This window comes from Hippocampus zosterae, chromosome 1, assembly GCF_025434085.1.
Source record: "Hippocampus zosterae strain Florida chromosome 1, ASM2543408v3, whole genome shotgun sequence".
NCBI classification, from domain to species: domain Eukaryota; kingdom Metazoa; phylum Chordata; class Actinopteri; order Syngnathiformes; family Syngnathidae; genus Hippocampus; species Hippocampus zosterae.
In genome coordinates this window covers 6,963,704-6,987,444 of record NC_067451.1, presented here as the reverse complement: position 1 = coordinate 6,987,444, position 23,741 = coordinate 6,963,704, and the positions used below count along the sequence as shown (strand labels likewise).

Sequence of the window (23,741 nt, the reverse complement as noted above, 5' to 3'; positions counted from 1 at the left end):
CAGTACAGCATATAATATAGTGATTTGTAATATATAGCTAAATGTGTGTGCAGGCATAGGCATGCATGTGGGGATATATATATCCGTGTATGTTGAGGGGGGTGTCCCTCTTTTTGTTGTAATTTTGAAGCTTTAATTGCACAACACTTTCAGTTGCATTTATATGTATGAAAAGTGCTCCATAAACAAAGTTTGATTGATAAATGTTGTGTTTTGTACATGAATTTACAATAGCAACAAGGCAATTTAAGAAGATATTTATTGATATACTGTAATTCAGTAAACACAGGTCTCTCGAACTATGTACAAAGAATGTTACCGTCATCAAGGTGACGACTGTCCAATATAAAATAAAGTACAACATTTATAAGGTGCAAAAAAACCCCAAACACAAATAAACAAACAGGACAAACTTATTTCTCCCCAAATCAGATAAGCTATGCTACATATGGGAGGTTCACATTTACTGGCAGAAAAAAGCCACATCATGCTAACAGCATCAAACTAACTAAATATTATCTTTTTTTTACAAGACAACCAAGGACCATTAGGGCCAAACTGAAAAGATAAATGAGATTTTTTTTCCTTGTAATATTGCGTTATTTCAGGTGAGATTCTCCCAAAATGACAACTTTATCTCCAAACTTTTATTTGTAATCAATTTCCTTTTTTTTTAACATTGGATTTTTGCTCATTCTGGGTATCGATTCAGATTTCCATTCAATTCGATTTACGATTCTCTTTGCCTTTTGATTCACTTGAGGATTTCATGCAGTACCCAATCAAACTTTCATATGGAAGAATTTCTCAGAATAAGCAATGCTTCAAATTGTAGAAACTTCTAACCTGCTGCATTAGTATGAATAAGAATTGAACCCAATGCAGGTGCATTAATGATGTATGTTTTATTGAAAATGAACTGATCAAAACAATCAATAATTTAAATCAATTTCAACCAGAGGGCAGGCGGTGTCAATAAAGTGGTGGAAACACACTGTAAAGTCTTGACATTCACATTCCTGTGATTGTCTCGCAGGGTTTTCAGTTTATTGCCGTCTATACATGTATTATTCTTAAAACAAAAAGGAAAAAAAAAAAATTCCCGACATCTGCCTTCAAGCTTGTTGGCATTGATTTCAGATTTTCCACCATGTGTTGGAGTGATACGCTACTCTCGCGAGGTGACGAGATCTCGCCTCAGGGGAGAAGACACGTGAAAATGTGGGGAAAAGATGCATTAAAAGGATCAATTTAAGATTTTATGAATCAAAATCGAGCTATGAAAATGAAACTCGATTCAATTCATTCATGTTTTAAACACAGCCTTATTTATGGTTAAATGAAGACTTATTTCTGGTAAAACTGCAACTGTATGTTGAAATTTTGACTTTTTCGGGTAAAATGACCAAAATTTTGTCTTTTACTTTGTAAATAAAGATTTTTTTCCATTTGTAAAATTAGGTCTTCATTCTCGTAAAATTGCAACAATCTTTGAAGTTTGTGTTTTTCTTTGTGAATTGAGATTTTTTTTTTCCTTTCGGAAATTGTAAACTTGTTTTTCAATTTGCAATTTTTTATGTTGTACTATTTTCCCCAAATTAAAACTTGATCTCCGAATATTTTCATTTTCTCTGTAAATGAGAATTCGTTTCGTTGTGTAAAACAAGACTATTTTTCCTCATAAAATGCCAACTATGGCGATGTGAAATTGAAATAAAGTATTATCATCGCGTCAGTAAAATGAAAACGGAATGGACAAGGAACTGGGATTGGTCAAGTATTTATATAACTTTTTTTTCTTTTCAGACTGCTTGTAATTGGGAGCGATTAGGAGCGATAAGTGTTCCAAATAAAGCACCAGTAGGAACATGTTAAGGAAGGTTTCCTAAAGTTTGGGTCTGGACCCAAAATGTCTCACCTGCAAGGGTCTAACTAAGTGTGTGAAACCTGCGGTGTAAAGAAATTCCTTTTCGACATATATTCTTTAAATATATCAACATAAATAGAAGGAAGCTACAACCTCTTTTCTGGAAACATTTACAAATAAATATTGGATTTGGAATGTGGAGAGAAACATTTGAGCAAAAAAAGCACAAAAAGGCGACACAATACGCACAGAAACAGTATGTACATTAAACATGCAGGAGAAAAGTGTCTGAAAACCATAATTTCTTTGTTTTGTTTTGTTTTTTTGGGGAGGGGGGGTTGAAAAAAAAGTGTGTAAGGACCATCTCAAATAAATACCGTACATATGCAATGTCTCCTAAAGATGAGAACCTAAGAGCAAGTTCAAGGGCTCTATGTTCCACTCTTCTGCTCCCATTCCTGGAAAACAAACAGACAAACATTTCTTTAGTTTACAAAATATGATTTGTATCAATTGAACAGGCGCTACTTTATTATTGTCGCTATTCCTTTAGTCTTTGTGTTACCGCTGACCTTGGCCTTCCTCAGGACGTGTCCTCGGACTGGCGTGGCCTTGGGGAGGCCCTGCTGGCGGCGGAGCAGGGAGGCGCTGTTCACAGGCAGGGAGCAGGTCTCTGTGTCGCTGGTGTCGCAGCTGGAAAAGGGCGAAGACTCCTGGACCCGTCGTAATGACGCTGGCGACTGCAGTGTAACATCGCCGGGGAGAAACATCAGTTACTGGATGAACTTGGTAACGTGCAAACGGATGTACACAAAATATACTATTTCATCTATTGCAGCGCATGGTTGCCTCTTGCATTACAATAGTCAGAAAAAGCAACCGAGCTACAGTTCTTGATGAGAACAAAAATGTAGATAAAAATATTGCGATGGTGCAAGAAAATTCCCAACGTCACGAGATATACTTTCACCTGAAAACAGTTGTAATGCCACAAGAATTTTGTTTTCAATTTTAGAAGAACACACACAATTCAATATTATGATGAAAAAGACAAAATTGAGAAATTAAACTGTCATTTACCATTCAGTGTTTTAGAAGAAAAAGTCAATTTCAGGGGAAAGATAACCAGTAATTTTACAAGAAAATATAAATCATATTAAAATTAAAAGGATAAAGTCAAAATGAAGTTACAATTTTGTCTGAATAGATGTGTACATTTGGGAGGAAAAAAATAAAAAAGGTACCTAACTAAAGATCCAAAATAAAGCATTCATTCATTCATTCATCTTCTGTACCGCTTGATCCTCACCAGGGTCGCGGGGGGTGCTGGAGCCCATTCCAGCCGTCTCCGGGCAGTAGGCGGGGGACACCCTGAATCGGTTGCCAGCCAATCGCAGGGCACACTTAGACGAACAACCATCCACGCTCACACTCACACCCAGGGACAATTTAGAGTGTTCAATCAGCCTGCCAAGCATGTTTTTGGAATGTGGGAGGAAACCGGAGCACCCAGAGAAAACCCACGCAGGCCCGGGGAGAACATGCAAACTCCACACAGGGAGGCCGGAGCTGGAATCGAACCCGGTACCTCTGCACTGTGAAGCCGACGTGCTAACCACTGGACTACCGGGCCGCCCCCAAAATAAAGCAAACATATCAATTTGAAATTGTTGTGTAGGCATCGTGACCTGGACCGCTGCCGGAGCCGTTTTGGGTTCGATGGTGAGGCCCAGTGTGACACCTCCGCTCAGGGCCTTCTTCAGGCTGCCTTTGACCTCGGTCAGTTCCAGTTCCAGGTTCACTCGCTCCTCCTCCTTCTGCCTGCACTCGTCCTCCACCTTCTTCAGACGTTCTGACAGGGAGGCCTGCGATCGCTTGCCTGTGGACGAATCAGTTGAACGTTATTGTCCAACGAATTGGAAAACAATGAGAAGTACACATTGTGTTTTTAAAACAACGAGATCATTTTACCTTTAAATTCGCTAGCTTAATGCTCATGCTTAATTTAATGGAAACGCCACCAACGGGCAAACGAATTGCATCTATGAGGCGGTGATATAATGCTTGAAGCAACGGGAATTTGAACACAAACGGAGTTCATATTTCTGATGGCTATAAACGTGCTGACAGAGCGGTATGGGGACAGATGAGCCGCCATATAGTGAGGAAACACTGAAGTCGTTTTGGGCACGTAGGCAGGCAGGCCTCTATCCTCCGTCTCACCTGAAGCTGCCTCAATTGCGCTGCGCAGGTCCTTGCGTTCCTTCTTCAGAGCGGTCAGATGGTTCCTGATGTCGAGTTTCTTCTTGGTCAGCTCGTCGTCTTTGGCCTGCAGCCGCTTGGCATCCGCCTCCACGCGGTTTTTCCCATATTTACATTGCTCTGCATCTGGAACACAAATTAGATTGAAACTGGTGCCAGGGATGCAATTTGGATGAGATCCAGGTTAAATTTGACATTGTAGATTTGAACCCTACATTGATGTAGCAAATTCGGTTCTGTGTGGATAAGATTTAAAAGGGATGCAATTGTGTAAATATTTTTTTTTTTACAATTTCCCACGGTAAATTTCAATTGTAGCCAGTCTGGATCCAGATTAAATTTGTCACGGCATAGTCAGGTCAAATAGGTTATTTGACATTTAAAGTTTGGCCTCTTTTACTGCCGCTTCTACTCCTCCCTTCAAATCAAATAATCATTGACAGAAACAGCATTTCATCTCTTTCGTCTTCATAGATCCATCTATCAATTTGCTAATCCGCTTATCATCACAAGAGTCCCGGGCGTGCTGCAGCTCATCCCAGCTGTCTTCGGGCAGTAGGCAAGGTACACCCTGAACTGGTTGCCAGCCAATCGCAGTCTTCATGGACACATATTTGTTATTGTTAACTTACACGCACCTCGGATTGAGACGGAATGATTATTCGAGTGCAACCAAGAATCACACATTTCGTGGTACTTACTGGAGTTATTGCGTTTCAGTGACATTGTCCCGTTCATACCAGCGACTCCGTTTTTCTTTTGCTGACTTCTTGGATCTGCCTTCTGTTTGAATGCAAACCCATTGCTAGTGGTTCCCTTCTTTCCCTTCAACTAGTTGGAACAGAACACAGTAGAGATGCAATGATTAACTGACAACTCATCGTTTGTCAAATGAATCAATAATACGTTTTGATTATTGATTAATCGTTTGGAGACCTTTTTAAACTTTAAATTGTCCAAATGCAAAAAATGTCAGCCTCTCAACAGTAAATATTCTCAGATTTCTGCAGTCCTCCATGAAAGCGGATGGATGATTATCTTTGTTGGGCTTTTTCCTTCAAAATAAGACATTTGCAACCTTTTGCAAAGATATGCTTTGACTTTCGAGAACAAGTCAACATCTTTGACAATTTTCCATCTTAAAAACCCTGAAGTAAAATCACATTAAAAAAAAAAGAATTTGATTAATCGACAATAAAACAAACAGATTAGTTTGATTATTCAAACAATCATAAATTCCAGCCGCAGATCACAGAATTATTATTGGTAATAATAATTCCCTAGCAGGGATGACATCGGGAAGGCAATTTTCCAGCTTTCGGCACTATTATTGGAGCTGCAACTTGGTGGCGATGCGTATAATACTTGCAACACAAAAAATACAGGACATGTTAGACATGCACATTCCTGAATATGTGTTAGATCCTGTAAAAAGCTGGCTTTCATGACCAGTGATGCCTTGTGAAAGCGTACACATTTACTGCCATCTCAGTGCTCTTGCTTTTTTGTTCTTTTTTGCTGTTTTTGTCTTTTGTTTTGTCACATGTTGTTTGTCGTTTCATTGTGTGGACCTGATATGGACTGTTTTCAGCGCTTTTTGGCCACGACATTCATCAAAGGAGCAGTTTCTGTGCTTGGTGGTTGCGCCTTCTCGGCAGCACGCCTGTACCAGCACAGATTTTGATTGGGAGGAATGTCGGCGCCATTGATTGTCGGTGCTGGACAGACCTGGGGCGCTTGTGTTTTTTGCGCCAGTAATGGGCAGCATTTTTCACAACCCCGTTTTGTTCAGTGGCTATGTAGGCGCTGTTGGACAGTTGGCGTTGGTGCGGCTGGATGGATGGCCGCTGAAGTTGAGGATGAGGAGAGAGGAGCGTTGGCGAAGAGCGCCGATGCGTATTTGGAACCGTGAGTTGCCGCTTGGAATTGAAATGGATTTCCATGGGACAGGAGAAGTGAACCAATCTCTTTTTTCGTCAATGGATGCTACAGCTTCTTGTTGACTTTGAAACTTAGCTTGTAGCCGACGTGTGCACATTTTGAGCATGACGTCTCTGATCCACTGGTTAAAGGACACTTTGATTCTCTCCTCTTTCATCTCAAACCGCTTGAAACAACAAAGCATGTGACGGAAAAGTGGTTAGGACTGCACGACTGTCCGTGTTTTATGTTATGTGTTGTGTTTATTATTTTACTTTATGTTAACTGTTTTGTAAAGCGCTTTGTTACAGCTGCCGCTGTTGTGAAAGCGCTATATAAATCAGCATGTATTGTATTGTATGTAAAAGCCACAGGCCGATATCTTCTGGCCTGTCTTCTTCTTTGCAAATTTTCTGATTGAAAAAAGTTTCAAGTGAAAGGAGAAGCTTGTTAATAAGAAAGAAGCATTTTTTAAAAAAAATTGAATTTTAATAGCCAAAAGTGTCACACAATGTTAGTCACCTGAGTAGCAGCTTTGGTTTTAGTATCAGCAGTGAGGAATTTAGAAGAGACTTTCGAAACAGGCGTTTTATAGTGATTTGTTGAGACGGTCAGCGTGGCGGAGGGCACGTTTTCGTAGGAGTTCTCATCGTGCGCTTCCTTTCCACCTGTGCTGGGACTGGAGTGCTGCACATTAATGCCAAGAGTGGAAGCAAAGAGAAGATGCAAGGCAATAGAAGGGTGTTAGAAGAAGAAATGTTAGTAGATTATGAGCATTTTTGGACAGGGGGCCTTCACACCGAATGCCCATTAGTGCCAGTCATCAAATTTAGTTGCCAAGCTCAGAACACACACAGTGACAAAAAGGCACATTTTAAGGGATTAAGTGTTGTCCATGTGTCCTGTCTACAAGCTTCAAATTTGAAAGTCGAAATAGCAACTGGCCAAACCCTATAGAGTAAGTTTGTCATCTTAAAAAAATGGCTGATTTCCTGTATCTTTTCGGAAATGGATTATGAGGGCTTTTTTTGTGGCACTGCTCAAGATTGACATGCCGACCAAATTTCATGTTGCCAAGTGAAACTAGCTTTGGGAGGATTTATGGATTTTTTAAAAACCAAATCTGGTTGGGCGCACAACTACTTCCAACCAAAATGGTGGACTTTCTTTGTGTTTATAAGCATAGCTGCTTGAAATGTTTTTGTGGGTCACCTCATGACTGACATGCCTACCAAATTTCGAGCAACAGGATTCAAGGCTGAATTTTCAAATTTGAGTGAATGGTGAAAATGGCTGTGTTTAACCAAAATGGTCAACTTCCAGAGCCTTTACAAGCATGGCTTCTAGAGACTTTTTTGTGAGTCTTCTCATGATTGACATTCTTACCAAATTTCATGTTGTGAAGTGAAGACCAAGTGGTCTATTTAGAGTCTTTATTTTGTGAGTTGAAATGACCACTTCTCTTCTCTCTTCCATCACCCCAAATTGAATGAAACGTGAGCCTTACCATTCCATTGATGGGTACGTCATGGTAGTGCAGAGCCATCCCGCTGGGGCAGGCATAGCTGCTGACGGGATTGTCCAAGTATGGATTAGGGGAGACTGCACGCTTACTGGTAAAACTGGAAGAAACATTAATAAGTAATTTCAACAATTCTGACCGTAGGCAATTGGCTAGTTTGATTTCTGATGGGGCCACCCGTTGCACATCTCTCACCAGAGGGATTGTTTGGCCAGCTGGATCACATTGGCGGTGGTCTCCACGTCAATGTAGTCATAATGCAAGGTGGCCGGGTCTGCGGTGGAGCCCGTCTCGGCCAGTAAGACCCCCAGCCAGCGACCCATGGCTTCAGAGGAAGATGCCTGGACAGAAATGAGATTGATGAAACAAAGTCCTTTCTTTCTTTTTTCTAAACATTTATGTCCATATGTTATTGGAAAAAAAATCCCTTGATGCAGATGACAGCTTCAAGTACCTCCAGTACAGCCACCTCCTGACCATTGCGGAGCAAGCGGAAGGCAAAAGGGTGCTTGTGGTCCAGGCCGGGGCTGACTTCGCAACCTCGGAGGGGCAGCGAAGCGATGTGGCTCTTCAGGTCATCCTGGTCCTTGTGTAGCAGCAGCTGGTTGTCTTTGAGACGGCACCAGCGCTCCCGCCAGCGATTGTTGGACAGCACATTCAGGTAGCCTTTCAATGAGAAACCAGAAGTTAGGAACTTATTGCAATGGGCTGTTTTGCACAATTTGAGTCAAACCATCAATTTGTTGTGAAATAACGGTTTGGGAATTTGAATGCTGGAGAGGCTACACTAAGTTGAAATGCTGTGGAAATTCATGACATTTGTTCAAATGGGGCGGCTCTGTGGTCAAGTGGTGGATGGCTCGGTGGACCAGTCGACCTCACAGTGCAGAGGTCACGGGTTCGATCCCGGCTCTGGCCTTCTTCTGTGGAATTTGCATGTTCTCCCTGGGCCTGCGTGGGCTTTCTCCGGGTACTCCGGTTTCCTCCCACATTCCAAAAACATGCGTGGCAGGCTGATTGAACACTTAAAATTGTCCCTAGGTGTGAGTGTGAGCACGGATTGTTGTTAGTCTCTGTGTGCCGTGCAATTGGCTGGCAACCGGTTTAGGGTGTCCCTTGCCTACTGCCCAGAGACGGCTCGAATAGGCTCCAGCACACCCCGCGACCCTTGTGAGGATTAAGCGGTTCAGAAAATGGATGGATGAATCTGTCAAGAAATGTGTCAGGAGGAGGCAAATACAGTACAGTATGTCAAAAATACTAAAATGCCAACTGGTGTTGAAGTCACACACAGCAGAAGACCCCTAATGAATTAACCACAAACTGTTTCATTCCTTACATTCAATGTAATTATCTTGTACTGATTTTGTAAAGAACAATATTACAGAGTAGGCCTACGTTTGTCTTTATTAAAAAAACACTTGACATTTCTTTTTTCAAATTAAACTACGGTCGTATGAGGCCACCACTTTTTTTTTGTAAAAATTAGGAATTTCTGGGAATGTGATGCACCGTTCCGTTTATTTCTCAAATATGTAAAAAAAAAAGTGTTGTCATCATTATTCATGTTTTCAAATTTAGAGAGTTAAATTCAAAAAGTAATCCAATATATAAATCTCGAAGTAAAGTATAGATACATGGCACATCTACGTGAGTTCAGTAACAAAGTATTTATACTTTGTTATTTTTCACCACTGCAAGTAGTGCAGAACTTACCGCATGTGGGTACATCTTCCTCTGCTGACGAAGTCTGCTCATCCATGGACGGCTTCTTCTTGCCCAGACCGATGATCTTGGTGATCTTCTTCCCAGCGCCTTTCCCAACAGTCCCCGTCTTGCCCTGCTCTGACTTGGAATTTTTCTTTCCTTTTCCTGTAATGCCACCGTAGGAGGATGCCATAGATGGATTCACGCGGATTGCAATTAACAAATAAATACAATAAAAAAGCCTCCATAGTGCTACTACGTACCATGGTCCTTATCGACATGTCCGTTCTCGTGCGGTGCTTCACCGTCTGAACTTGGCCTGTCACATGAGGATTTCTAAAAATAGTGGACCAAAATTGTTTTAATTAAAAACTAAAAACCTGTAAAAGAATGCGGGAAATGTCAAAACATAGTGGGACGCCAAAGAATCGATTCTTGAGTCCAGTTTGACTTCCAACATGGTAATCTGCTGATTGTAAAATTATTATTGATATAATTATTATTTTAATGGTTTTACCTTTTCCAGTTCAGGTTTGTGGACTGGGGATCCAGAGCGGTCCAATTCAAATGTCCCATTACCGCACACCTCTCTCATGACCTAGAAACATGTAATACAGTAACACAGCATTAGCCACAAGAGACTGTCATCATCATTAAAAGAAGTGGAAAATCGACACACATTCTGCGGATTGCGGATGAGTTTATATGGAGCTGAGCCTCGCTTGGCAAGTGGAAAGTTAGGCCATAAAACATGGCTGGATTAGGAATCCTGAAATATTTCCACACAGTTAAGATGCTCATTCATTAAGATTACATAAGTATACAGGGCAGAGTCCACGAAGGTCTGCTTGCAAATGTATTCTAGCTTTTGAAGGAAAATGGAGAGTTCACAGATTTTCCACATTTATGACCACTAGTCAATCTAGAATGTTTCCAGTTATACTGTATGTACTAGCTGGTTCGCCGCCCTCCGGGCGGCTCAACAGCTAGTTCCTGCGGAAGGCTGGTAAGGTGGGCCTTCGGCCCACAAAAGTGTTGTTGCTTGGTTCAACTTTTTGTTCATCTTCATTGCTTATCGCGAAAATAAAGAGATGTTTAGCTCTACTAAATAACTAACAATTTCATTGCAATGCTTGTGGGTAGACAACATTTTTTCCCTAAGATGCCAGCGCGATCGTAGTGAGCCACTGCCTGAGCGGCGCAGTGGCGGCGCGGTGAAGTAGGTACGTTTTGAAAAGGGACAGACGGAAGGACAGACCGCGTGCGGGACGACGCGCAATATATATATAGAAGATAGAAGATGTACTTTACTTGAGTATCTATTTTTCGAATGACTTGTTACTTCAACTGACTACTTTTGAAAACAGATCCGTACAATCTATTCCCTACTTTTTCAAAATATGAGAACACAATTTCTTTTCAACCAACACGTGGAAAAAAAAGATATGTAAGAAATGTACAAAAAAGCTCTTTTTAAAAAATGTATTCAATTAATTCAGGGTTAAGCAAATGCAAATTAATGCACACCATCTTATGGTGCATTATGTGTGCATTATCTTTCTGTTGAAAAATACAGAGACGTCAAAGCTTCCGGTTTCCGTTTACTGTATTCCAAGTCACCGGGATGCCTTCTGGAAGGAAAATAATCTCATTCTTTAAAATGGTTTTCGGGTGGTTTTTTGCAGGTTGGGGCCGATGCTTTTCAAGGTGGAAATGACCTCCGAATTTGTGACCCCAGTGAATGACCAAAACGATCTTAAAATGGCTGCTAGAAGACAAAATGGCAGACTTGCCGCGTCTTTTCAGGCATGGCTTCTTGAGACTTTTTTTTCTCTGTGTCTTTGTGTTGCATGCCTACCAAATTTTACGCTGCTAAGTGAAACCGCTGCTACACACATTAAGTGGCCCAGAGTTTCACAATGGCTCAGGAATCTTGGTGCAATCGTGCCAAGTAAGGGTTAATGAGATTTGCAGTGCTGCATGGGGCGCCAGCGTTCATTACAGTGACCCTCGTGCACTGCGGACCTGGATCTGCCACTGAGGCTGGTCCATGCACATCCACCCTCATCTTCCTGTGGCGCGGGCCAGAGCCCGCTCAACTCGCTGCTCTTGGCTTCGAGAGAGTATACGGCAATTATGTTTGCAGGGGGAAATGACAGGCTGCGGCTCCATGGATTTGGCAGACAGCGAGTGCGGCAGACACATGTCCACTGGAACCTCTGAAGTCGAGACTCGTAAAGTTGGTCACATGTGGGCTCCACAAAAAATACTTTGTGATCAATTACTATGCTGCTTTTTTTTTTTTTAAGAGCACACCTGCATATGGAAACTGATGCAGCAGAAAAAAATCAGAACAACACACATCAATGACTTGTTCCTTAGCGGTGGGCCAAATAAAAGCTCTGATATGAATGTGAAGCATCATCAGTCTTTTCTTTTTAGATCAAAAGGGATATTGTGACAGAAATATAGTCAGATTTCTTTCCAGAAAAAAATGCAGTTTTTGGGAGAATATAAGCCTACGCCTAGAGACGAAAGGCACATTTTGTATAACAAAATGGACAATATGAGAACAACTCTTCTCTTCTTTTTCCTTATTTTTCTAAATCAGAGATGCAGGTTAACTTTTCTGGAGGAATGTGATTTTACTAGGCACCTCGGGTGTCATTTTTGTGTGCCACATCAGGTAAAAATATGCGTTGGTATCACAATATTGTGCTGTATGTTACATGTTACATATAACGTACATTTGACAATAAAGTTTTATCCAATCCAATAAAATTCCTCGAATCCCAGCATCTGATATCCCGCAATGAATAAAGAGTCACAACTCAGAAAAAAGTCCTAATAGGATGAGGATTAAATAATTCACTTTTTAAAATGTTTCTTCACGCCCCTTAAACTTTGACTTCAATTTTTGTTTTTGATGTTGTAAAATTAAACTTTTCCCCCCCAAAGATTATGACTTTTTTTTTTTTAATCCTGGAAAAAAAAATGGATATAATTGTTCGGTCATCCGGGAGGGGCTCAGAGTCGAGCCGCTTCTCCTCCACATTGAGAGGAGCCAGATGAGGTGGCTTGGGCATCTGATTCGGATGCCTCCTGAACACCTCCCTGGTGAGGTGTTCCGGGCATCTCCCATCGGGAGGAGACCCCGAGGAAGACCCAGGACACGCTGAAGAGACTATGTCACCCAGCTGGCCTGGGAACGCCTCGGGAATCACCTGGGGAGAGCTGTAAGAAGTAGCTAGGGAGAGGGAAGTCTGGGCTTCCCTGCTAAAGCTGTTGCGCCCCCGCGACCCAGCCGGATCTAAGCGGTAGAAGATGGATGGATGGATGGATAATTGTTCCTTATCATAGTTGCACATTGTTACCTTAAGCCACTCCTCGGCCTGCTCCTTGCTTTGCACGGCAAGCACCAGGGCATCCGCCCCCTGATGGACAATCTTTAGTTCATGCCGTTTCTTCTTGCCGTCTTTAGGGATGTGGGTAATGCTGCAACCCGACAGGGTCAGCTCCATTTGGGGTGTGTGGTCTTTGGATGATTTGTAACACTGCGGGGCAAAAACAACACAGCACTGATGTTGCACTTGCGGAAAAAGAACATTTTACTTTAAAGGACATTAAATCTGTCCCTGTTTCCACATAACAATCAGTTGATCAATTTTGTCACCTTGCTGCAGGGGTTTTACTTTAATTTTATAATGAAGCAATGATTTTAAAGGAGCGGTCCTCACCAGAAGTTTGTTATCTTTAATGACGCAGAGAAGCTTGGACCACTGGCCAAAGCGTTTCTTACGTAGCAGGAAAGCACAGATCCGGGCATCCTTCACCAAATCCATGGAGGCCTCTTCGGAGGGCCACTGGTGGCGCGTCTTCCGACCTTTGTCATCCTCTTCTTCCTCGTCGTACGACTCGTACGAGCTGCTCATAGCGTCCGAATCGTAGTCTGCGAGCGGAGGTCGTCAGATCGAAATAAAAAAATAAAAAGGTGGATCGACGCGTTTGATGTGAAAGTGCACAGCACTCACTCGAGGTGATGTATTCCGGAGCTTTGCCGGGGGTTAAAGGCACTGCTTCCTCGTAGTAACCTTCTGGTAGAGAGGAGCTGGGTAGAGGAGGAGGCCCATCATTTGGAGCCTATGAGGAGGACAGAACATGGGAAAAATGAGGACCAACATTCCCAACTTGACATAAAATGAACAAAGAACATTGGAATGACATCTACACTGTATCTGTTCTGAACCTAATCTGAAATCTGCGCTGAATGATATGATGCAAGTTAATTAAAAAAAAAAAGAGAGAGAGAGAGATGCAGTGTAGTTGAAGGAATGTTTGCGAGGGGGGAAAAGACAATAATTACATGGTACCGCACGACTGATGAAAACAAGGAAAAGGCCAAGGACAACTTTGGGTTTGAGAGATGTATAATTACGCCTCGCAACAATGAATGGAATTGAGTTAAGAGTTGTAAAACAGAAAGTCCAAGTTGAAAAATGAACAGAAAATGCCGGCACGGTTAAGATGATGAAGTTCATGTCTTTTAGTGGTAAGGCGTTCATTCGACTGGAGGGCCGGATAATATTAAATAGCAGGGCTGGATGACTAATGGAAATGAAAATGGTGAGCTCGATTTAGGCTTTTCTTCATCTTTAAAATGTTCGAATCAAAGAAAAACCATGTGCAGAACGGCGCGGTGCATTTACAAGTTCCTGACGTGTAAGTACCCTGAATGCACCATGTCGCTTGTTTATGGGATTCTGCTGTCCCGAAGTGTCCTTTACACTGTTTCAAGACACCGCAGATGGAGTGTACAGCAGGACAAAACATACAACAAAAAGACTGGTGGACTGGTTAGCACGTCCACATCACAGTGCAGAGCATGTGGTTTTGAATCCGACCTCGGCCTTAATGTGTGGAGTTTGCATATTCGTCCCCTGGCTGTGCGGGTTTTCTCCGGGTACTCCGGTTAGGAGAATGAAAATGCAAGGAGTTTGAATTTCACATGACATTTACAGGGTCGCGGCCCGGTAGTCCAGTGGTTAGCACGTCGGCTTCACAGTGCAGAGGTACCGGGTTCGATTCCAGCTCCGGCCTCCCTGTGTGGAGTTTGCATGTTCTCCCCGGGCCTGCGTGGGTTTTCTCCGGGTGCTCCGGTTTCCTCCCACATTCCAAAAATATGCATGGCAGGCTGATTGAACACTCTAAATTGTCCCTAGGTGTGAGTGTGAGCGTGGATGGTTGTTCGTCTTTGTGTGCCCTGCGATTGGCTGGCAACCAATCAAATTCAAATTCAGGGTGTCCCCCGCCTACTGCCCGGAGACGGCTGGGATGGGCTCCAGCACCCCCCGCGACCCTAGTGAGGATCAAGCGGTTCGGAAGATGAATGAATGAATGAATTTACAGGGTCATTTTGTACTTGACAAAAAGAATTAGGGAGAAAAAAAGTGTTCAACATGCAGTGATGAAAGGGCGTGAGAATACGATGGTAGTTTTGAGTACCGTATTTTCCACACTAAAAGGCGCACCCTCAATGAATGGCCTATTTTGTAATTTTTTCAGACATTGGGCGCACCGCATTATAAGACGCAATCTACAATGCATCCACTAGACGGAGGTACGCTCAAGGAAACGGCAACAGAACAATCAGATGTCAGTAAAACTGATTTTAGTAAAGCAGCGACACAGTTCACTCAACCAACAGCATGTTATACCGGTAACATTGACTAGTTAACGTTGAACTCACTTGCCGCTGCTCTATTTCCGTGTTCAACTGCGTAACCGATCGACTCAAGTTTGAGCTCTGCGTTGTCAGCGTGTCTTGAGCAAGGAGCCATTTTGGGGTCGAAATATTACCGTAATGACCATACACAAGGCGCATCGGATTTTAAGGCGCGCTGTGAGCTTTTAAAAGAATGGAAGGCTTTTAGGTGCGCCTTTTAGTGCGGAAAATTGAGCTTTGATAGTTGAATACATACCAAATTTTGAAATGAATGAGTAATCGTTTTAATAATCGTGATTTCAATCTCCAACAATATAATCAGGATGCTTATTTTTTTCATAGGAGTCCAACCCATTTAAATAGAATAAGATGCTTACAAATAACGCAAATTGTGCTCAAGTCCAGATCTCCTAACAGGGAAGTAGAAGTGTCGACATGTTGGTGACCTACATACGCCGAGCAAAACAAAAGCCGGCAAAAACAAAAAAATGATGTATGCTTTGGAATTTTAGTGTTCACGTGACGCAATGCCCTGTGTGTTGACTTGCCAAGCAGAGGGAGGATCCCACCCCGAGGGGGCTAGCGAGAAGAGAGGGGTGGGGGCAGCAACACTCGCCAACATCAACACATATGGAAATCATTTGCGCGCCCTCGATAGGAGGGCCGCGCAAAACGTAGCGCGTGACGTAACTGTAAGGAGGGGTGAAGGACCGCCAAACATTTTCCTGGACAGATGGACGTTCTCAAAGAGGTGAAAAATCTCGGTGCGGTGTGACTGACATGCGACCAAGCTGTCACCTGTGATCCTTGGTCGGCTCACAAATGATCCCTGGCTACGATTGTCTGAACTGTAATTGTAAACTGGACAGCATGGCAATAATTGCCTGGTAAATGCAGCATTTAACAAGAGCTGACTTCCTCCGGAGAGGCTGCAATTCGTCCAAATGGCCAGTGCAGCCTGGAAAGCGCGTTGTCGGGAGCTCGGAAAAGCCGCAGGCTGGAAGTCTTTGCTGAAGTGCGCTGGTTTGGCCGTGCTGGCGTGGGTCACGGATAGACTGTGGTCGAGGCTGTCTCTTTCTCCCCCGTGCTGACCCGCTCTTAAAACAGTTCACTTGTCTCACTCGCAGATAACGACATGTTATCCACACACCGAGAAAGTGACAACTCTTTTCTAACTTTGGCCCGCATTTATTTTCCCACGCCTCGATCGGGAATGTGACGACATTTTTCTTGTAGTAGTGCAATTTCTTACTGCCAATCATGACAACGTAGAACTGCCTACTCAAGTTTTTTTTTCTCATAAAACAGCAATTGGGGTAATAATTAACACTTTACTTTTTTGTAAAATTAAATCTATTTTTCTCATACAAAACACAACTTTACTTCCTTCTCTGCCATGTGATTTTCTGACTTTTAACCCAATTATTTCTTTCTTTTTCCCTGAATTGAAAATAATTTCTTTTTGCAATTTTACTGAAGTTAAATCAAAGCTTTTTACTTCTAATGTTATAACTTCACTCTTGTAAAATCCCAACTGTCCGGGAACTTTAAAACCGCAAGTATTATCTACTATTTTATCAATGTCCCGTCGTATTTATGTTTTTCCTCATTATAAATGTTCCATTCTTGTAATATGAAAACGTTTTTTTTTATGCTTATAAAATTCAAACATTTGTTCAAATAAGTCTCTCCTTGTCGTACAGCAATGTCTTACCTTTGGAATTTTATGATTTCTTCTCATAATACTTAAATAAAAATAAAAACACTTAAAAAAATGTTACTTCCAAAATTACAGTCCCGACTATTTGGTAAGTTTCCGACCTTTTTCCTATGGTAAGTGTCCCCCCCCGCAATGTCTTACGACTTGATCAGTAGCTCAAACCTTTTCCTTGTAATTGTGTTATAAAGACAAAAATTTGGGATCCAGTCTTACCAGCCAGGGGTGAGGGATTTCAGGCAACGGCATCTGAGGCGGCGCGGGTAGTCCGCTGTGGATCTCTGCTTTGCATAATGGATCTGTGGAAAGGTGACCAATTGTTCCAAAAACGTATTTCAAATAAAACAAATAACAGTTCCCATCATCCACTTGAACGAATAGAACACTTGAACAAACAAGGCATCTCTGCTTGGTCAATAAAAAATAAAAACAATAGCGAGTAAAGGACAGTAAATAGTCAACTCATTTGAACTATGTTGCTCCTCAAAACAGCAGCACTTATTGAGGCACACAAACAGAAGCAAAACTACCAAACATCTCATTTTGGGGGTCATACTCTCTCGAGCGTTTGTCGCAAAGCGGAGTGTTACCTTTTTCCGACAGGACTCTATTGAGGATGTTGGAGAGGTGTGTTTTCTTCTCACGGATTCCGGCACTTAGATATTCCCGGTCCAGTAGGTCAAGGAACAGCCGGAGCTCGTACACCAGCTCCTCCATTGCTGCACAACCAGCGATACAATGTGTCAACTTTCCTGATGGGTGCTAAAATGTGTATCAACATTTAAAATTGCCATATCTTATAAATAGAACACAAGAGGGGCTTCAAAGAAAACTGCGCCTCCTGCCGGCAGAAAAGACAATCGCTTCCTGAGTCGAGTCACTTTGTTGAACTTGTCAGAACCAAATCTCTGACAGACAATAAATAATAATGTTGACATACTGCAAGCTTTTTCTTGTTATGTTATTGTAGTAACTTGAACAATAGTTGAACAAAACTCGGTATCCATCAATTTATTGTGTACCGCGAGGAGCTGATGAAACATTGATATGTTTTCTCAGTCATAAGCCCCCCCCCCCTAGAAAATTTAACACTACAATTTGGCCCGGGGCAAAAATTTGACACGGCAGTCCAAATATCACCACTTTTTTCTCTGAATTTAATGATCTGGCAACTTTTCTGCAAGTAATTTCACATATGTTCTTTTCAGTAAAGACCTAACAGTATACTGTAATCCCTCGTTTATCGCGGTTAATGTGGACCGAAACTACCGATAGATGAAAATCTGCAAATTAGCGAACCCCGCCATACAGGTATATGTACATGTGTATGAGTATATAAAAAATATTTATAAGGCCAAATTTAATGGTATACACGCTTGTAGAAGTAAATTTTGTCGTAATTAACATTACTTAATGCTGCATACTAATAGATTCAAACATATACTGTATAAGTTAGGTTAGGTTAGTATATGAATAACAAAATACAGTAAACATATACATGTAGTACTGTATATGTTGCTCTATGTGACTCGCTGTTGTTTTGCTGACTTTCGCTGCTTCTCCTGGACCGTTTGCAGACTTAAATTTAATTTTTAAAAAATTTTTCTGAATATATTTGAAAAAAATCAGTGATGCACTGAAGCCGCGATAAACGAACCGAGAAATAGCGAGGGATCACTGAATACACTATTTATAACAGATTTTTAAAAAATCCTTTTTGGTGTGGCTCTAATACACTTTCATTGTAAATTTCTGACTTTTCTTCACAATATCACATTATTTTCAATTTTTTTTTCCTTTCAACTTATGACTCCAAAAAATATGGATGAGCAATACTCGCTTTATTTTAAGGTATAGGGTAGTGGTGAAGGGCACCGGGATCAGCCAAAGATATTTATAGGCAAAAAACTAAAAAAATCTGACATCTAATAAGTCCTCCTCAACAGTAGTTGGCGCTATACTGCAGCAGTTTGACACATCTGTGAATCATCAACTGCGTCAGAAAGGTCTCACAATTCACAATTATTTTTCTCATTTTGTGAAATGAAATTTTATGTATCAAAAGTACTAGAGGTCCTCAAGGAATTAATACCTGTAATGGGAGCAGTCTGGAAAAAAAAAAGTTTTGTTGTTAGCCGTATTCTCTGAACTTTACAATGTCCATCTCCCCTTCCCCCACAATTGTGTCGTTTTGTTCTTTCAGTTTGTCCCAAATGCATTAATTGTCAAAGAACATGTACTGAAGACATTTTAGCTTTTTAAGTGATACTTCTTTTTAGTCAAAGCTATGGCTTCTCTCGTCGAACTTTTTTTCCCCCGTACTCTTAAGTATTACAATGCCATTCTTGTATGACATTTTTTTTCTCATAGTTATGAAAGCATTTTTCTCCTTGAACCTTACTCGGCAATACGCCCAACGGGAGAACGTTACGGACAAATCACAGGGACGGTCGACGCAGCAGCATTAGTTTCTGGCGAAAGACGAGCAGTCTCGGATCTGTAATTACAGCGTTGCGGTGCTCACGTCATTACGTTGAAAGCCCGCTCGAAACATCACAGGGCCAACTTGATTGCTATCAAACAGGTGGTTTAACCTACAAGCAGATGTTTTCCAACCCAAAAGTATACATCTGCGAAACCTCCGCGTGGAGCTGCAGGGATCAGGGCTAAGTCAGTTTGGAGAGAGTGAAGATGCGCCCTCTGGTATTTCTTCCCCAACGATAATTAGAGAGTGCTTGGTTGCTAACCACAGGCCTGCAAACTGCGAACAGCCTGGGATGAATGATATGAGTGTTACACAGTGAGCAACATTCATGTACGCACTGGTGGGAATTAGACATTCTTCATGCAGATGAATAGATTTTTCAGTTGTCTGCACTTGATTCTAATTCTACTAATCTCGATCAATATTTGTAATTTGAAGGTATCATTACTCGAGGAGGCTGCAGATATCAGCCATTGATATTTAAGGCAAATAAAATCGGACATTGAGGAAGTCCTCTTCAAGAGTAGTTGGCGCTATACTGTGGCAGTTTGACACATTGGCGTATCACATGGGTGTCAAACTCATTTTCGTCACGGGCCACTTTGGAGTTACGTCTTCCCAGGGAGGGCCATTATGACAATGAAACCACATTTAATCCAAAACCAAAGTTTAATCATCTCATCATATTATTATTCGCACACAACAAATTGATGGAGCACCAGTGTTCAAATCAGTCAACTTTATTAGTTGGTTCAATTACTGTTCAGGTGAGCGCAAGCAGGATGACCAAATTATTGCGAAATCTCAGCGTTACTTATTACACACGACAATTTTTTATTTTGATACAGATTTTAACAAAGATCATGAAAGTTGACACACATGATTTGCTTCCGCGGGCCACATAAAATGATGTGGCGTGCCAGATCTGGCCCCTGGGCCTTGAGTTTGACACCTGTGGTGTATCATCACCTGCTTGACAAAGAAAGGTCTTTGTTCATAATTTATTGTCATCGTGTTAAATGACATGTTGCATATCAAAAGTACAAGTGGTATAGGTACTTGGTATCGGTGAGTACTCGAAGAGTAAATACTCATACCATAACAATGACGTAAAAAAAAAATAGGGAGAGGGAAAAACTGTAATTTTACAGGAATATGAAAGCACCATTCAAAGGGAAAACTTTGTAAACTTACATGAATAAAGCTACTTCTTACTTTCATAACTTTGCTGCTGTGAATTGGGAATTTCTCCATTGTGAGACTAATAAAGGTTTTTCTTCTTTTTCTTCTTCTTCTATAATGCTTCTAAAGTCAAGTGACGAATTTCTAACGTGAGAATAAAGTTGTACCTTTGCAGAAATAACACTGTCAACACAGTTTGATTTGAAAAACAGATTGTTTTCAATGGATGAAAAAATGATAGTTACGTTAAGTTCTACTTCATTTTTGTAAAAATCACAACTTCATGCTAACTTTTGGGGGCAGGGGTTGTAACACCGGTGACATTCAGACTGAAGCACGTTAACTCAGTTTGAGCTGTTTCCTCTGCCTGAAAAAAAGCTATATATTGATGAGAAAAAAAACTTATTCAAATAAGTCTGTACTTTATCCATGTAAAATTACATTAAAAATACTTTTTACTAAGTTGTGAGTAATAATCGAATTTCAATTGTGTCTTACATGTGACATTGCTCCAAAAAAGTCGAGTTTATGAGAAAATATCTTCATAAAGACATTTCATTCCCACAGAAAATATGTTTTGTGATTTCCCTTCTTTGTTTCTCTTGTGAGACTGTGACTTGAATTGAGTGTGAATTGAGTTTTGTGTTTCCTACTGGTTGAAACGATTACAAAAAAAGTTGTCTTTCTTAGAAAACGTATACGTACTCCGAAAAAGACTCTACTTAGAAGTTTTGATTATAAAAAAAAACTGTTTGAAAAGCTTGTCGAACAGCTTCACCGTGGAATTGAGTTTGCATTGTTCGCGAACAGACCGACAAAATTGTTAGCGGTGTGGATAGTGACATATTTACAGGCACTCTGTTGCCCCCCCCCCCAATTAGACTGGAAGTAGCCTGGAGGTGTGAAAGTAGATGTTAAAAAAAAGGTAAGTGAATCGAGGTGGGTGAGTGCATTACGTGGTGGGGAGGTTCTTATGACCTATATAAGCCATACTCTTCTGAACACAAACACTGTTCGTAATTAGTACAAGTACATCCATCTAGCAACAACCGACGCATTTAGGCGACAGATAACTCGAAACACGAAGCAAAAGTGATGAGTATAAAAATGTAGATTGAAGTCGTTGTGTACATCAAGACGGGAAAATGTCGCCGTCACGTCCCCCCCCCCAAAAAAAAAAATCAAAGTTGAGTCCACTCACGAACTCAGTCAGAAAACTCACCCCCACTGGATGTAAAAAGCACAGGCTCGCTCCTCATCATGTAATCCGCCAAACGACGGTGCATACACGGTTAGAAATCCACGCTGTTACTTTTCGCCGTGGTTGCAGGCGTTTTTTCCCCGATTTTTCCTCCTCCTCCTCACTTTCCCCCACAGTGGTCTTTCCTCACCGCCCTCGACACGACGCCTTCACGGACCCTCGGAGTTAACAAATTTGTTTGGTGTTTTTTTTTTATCCTAACGACCGCGTGTACCCCTTAAATGCCATAGGTGTTAAAACCTTGCCAATTCATTAAAAAAGTCGTAATCTTGCAAAATAAAGTGCAAAGGTACGAGAATAAAGTTTTCTGCAATCAGCCATCTTAATAAGACAAAAATACTGATTAAAAAATGCCATCATACTACAAGAAAAAAAAGTGGTAATACTCAGAGAAAAAAGTTTAAAAAAGTCGTAATTTTACGAGAGTTGCAATAAAGCAGTTACTATCGGGAGGAAAAGAAACATCATTTGACAAGAATAAACATTATACAACAATAAAATGGCATTTCATTTTAAAACAAAGGAGAAAGAAAACTTGTTGCGCCATCTTGGCTGGGCAAATTTCATTCGGAGACAATTAGGCCTTGTCCTCACAGCACACATGCCTGAAATGACTAACTTTATGTGGCTGTGGGAAAAAAACCCCACAAACTTATAAAGTCATAATATTAGAAGAATAGAGATAATACGAGAAAAAAGCATCATAGAAAAGAAAGAAAAGATTGGAACATTACGAGAACAATGTTTTTGTTACGAGAAATGAAGTTGTGATAATGCTAGAAAAACTCGTAATTTGCAAGAATAAGAATCGTCATAATAAAAGAAAACGTATCTATCTTGAAAAAAATCGTAAGGTCCGAGATCTGTGAGAAAAAAAGAAAACATTACAAGAAAAAAGGTGTGTAATGTCACGAGCATACAGTTGTAGAATGACAACCCAAAAATCTTATTTAATTTAGAAAGTATCAAGAACACATGAGATCAAAGCGACAGCAGTAAGGTGAAAAGTCATAACGTTCAAAGAAAAAAACCTGTAATGTTATGTAAAACAGTACAGATGCAAATACAATCATAATAGTACGAGACTAAAGCCGCCATTATAGATGACAAAAGTTGCATCTTGGAAGGAAAAAATCCTACATTTGTAATGTCACAAGAAGAAATTATTAATCTTGCAAAATAAAAGTGATAAGATCACAAGAATCAATCTTAAATATTAAGAGAAAAAGAAAAGGGAAGGAAAAGAGTCTCATGGAGAAAATAAAACATACTAATATGGTAAAAATTTGTAAACTCGTGAGAAAAAATTGTAGTGTCACAAGAATATTTTTTTTATGTTGCAAGTCACCATCGAATGTCGAAATGTCACCAGAATAAAGTACAGTATTACGAGAAAAAGTGAGGGGAGGGACCCCATATTAGTACGAGAAAAAAAGTCATTATCTATCTTGAAAAAAATCATAAGGTCGTGAGTACAAAGACAGAAACGGCTCAGAAAAGTATTTCTAACATTACATGAACAAATGCTTAAATATTGTGCGAAAATTGGAAGATTGTGATGAAAAATAATTCATACTCCATGCAGATTTTACCCCCCCCCCCCAAAAAAAATGCAAATCAAGTAAGATTAAGTAAAAAAAGACAATTAATTAATTAAATTAATTTAGACATTTGGTTGCTCCTAGGGACCCAAACATACTGAAATGTAACTTGCTCACGTGCATATACAGAATCGAAAGATAAAAAAGCAGTAGAAATGTGATTTTTGTACAATAGTACAAGGAACATGTATGAGAAAAGCCCATTTTGGCCAAGAAGTCGTGCGTCCGTTTGACGATCAATAAAACTAGCTTCCATTTGTCTCAATGACAGAACAATACAATACTACGCCCCCCACATCAAACCGGGCAGCCAGGAAGCCCCACTTTCCTCTCCAGCCACATGTTCTCTCGAGTAAAAATTCACCCAAACAAATATGACAATACACACAAAAACTTAAAGAGGAAACAAAAAAACAGGATGAAATTAGATCAAGCGAAGCTCACCTTGCTACTTTCTCAGGTTGCTTATTGTTCGCAGACCGGTGACAATCAGAG

The 23,741-nt window shown here is 40.9% G+C and overlaps 1 protein-coding gene across 2 annotated transcripts; it reads right to left on the bottom strand.

Annotated features, from left to right (window-relative positions):
* Positions 1-241: 241 nt before the first annotated feature.
* Positions 242-21,796, bottom strand: afap1 (actin filament associated protein 1). Of its 2 annotated transcripts, XM_052079648.1 has the most exons (18): positions 21,607-21,796; positions 17,308-17,436; positions 16,934-17,016; positions 13,310-13,418; positions 13,016-13,227; positions 12,653-12,832; positions 9,796-9,876; positions 9,542-9,614; positions 9,288-9,443; positions 8,026-8,237; positions 7,767-7,912; positions 7,557-7,671; positions 6,572-6,736; positions 4,831-4,960; positions 4,091-4,255; positions 3,556-3,746; positions 2,440-2,607; positions 242-2,325 (listed from the first exon to the last, which is right to left on the bottom strand). In XM_052079648.1, the coding sequence occupies exons 1-18, from the start codon at positions 21,668-21,670 to the stop codon at positions 2,299-2,301; spliced, it is 2,406 nt and encodes an 801-aa protein (XP_051935608.1). In that variant the 5' UTR covers positions 21,671-21,796; the 3' UTR covers positions 242-2,298. The 2 variants fall into 2 exon arrangements, with proteins under 2 accessions (XP_051935608.1, XP_051935617.1); XM_052079657.1 differs by lacking the exon at positions 6,572-6,736 and having other exon boundaries at positions 21,607-21,795.
* Between the last annotated feature and the right edge of the window lie 1,945 nt (positions 21,797-23,741).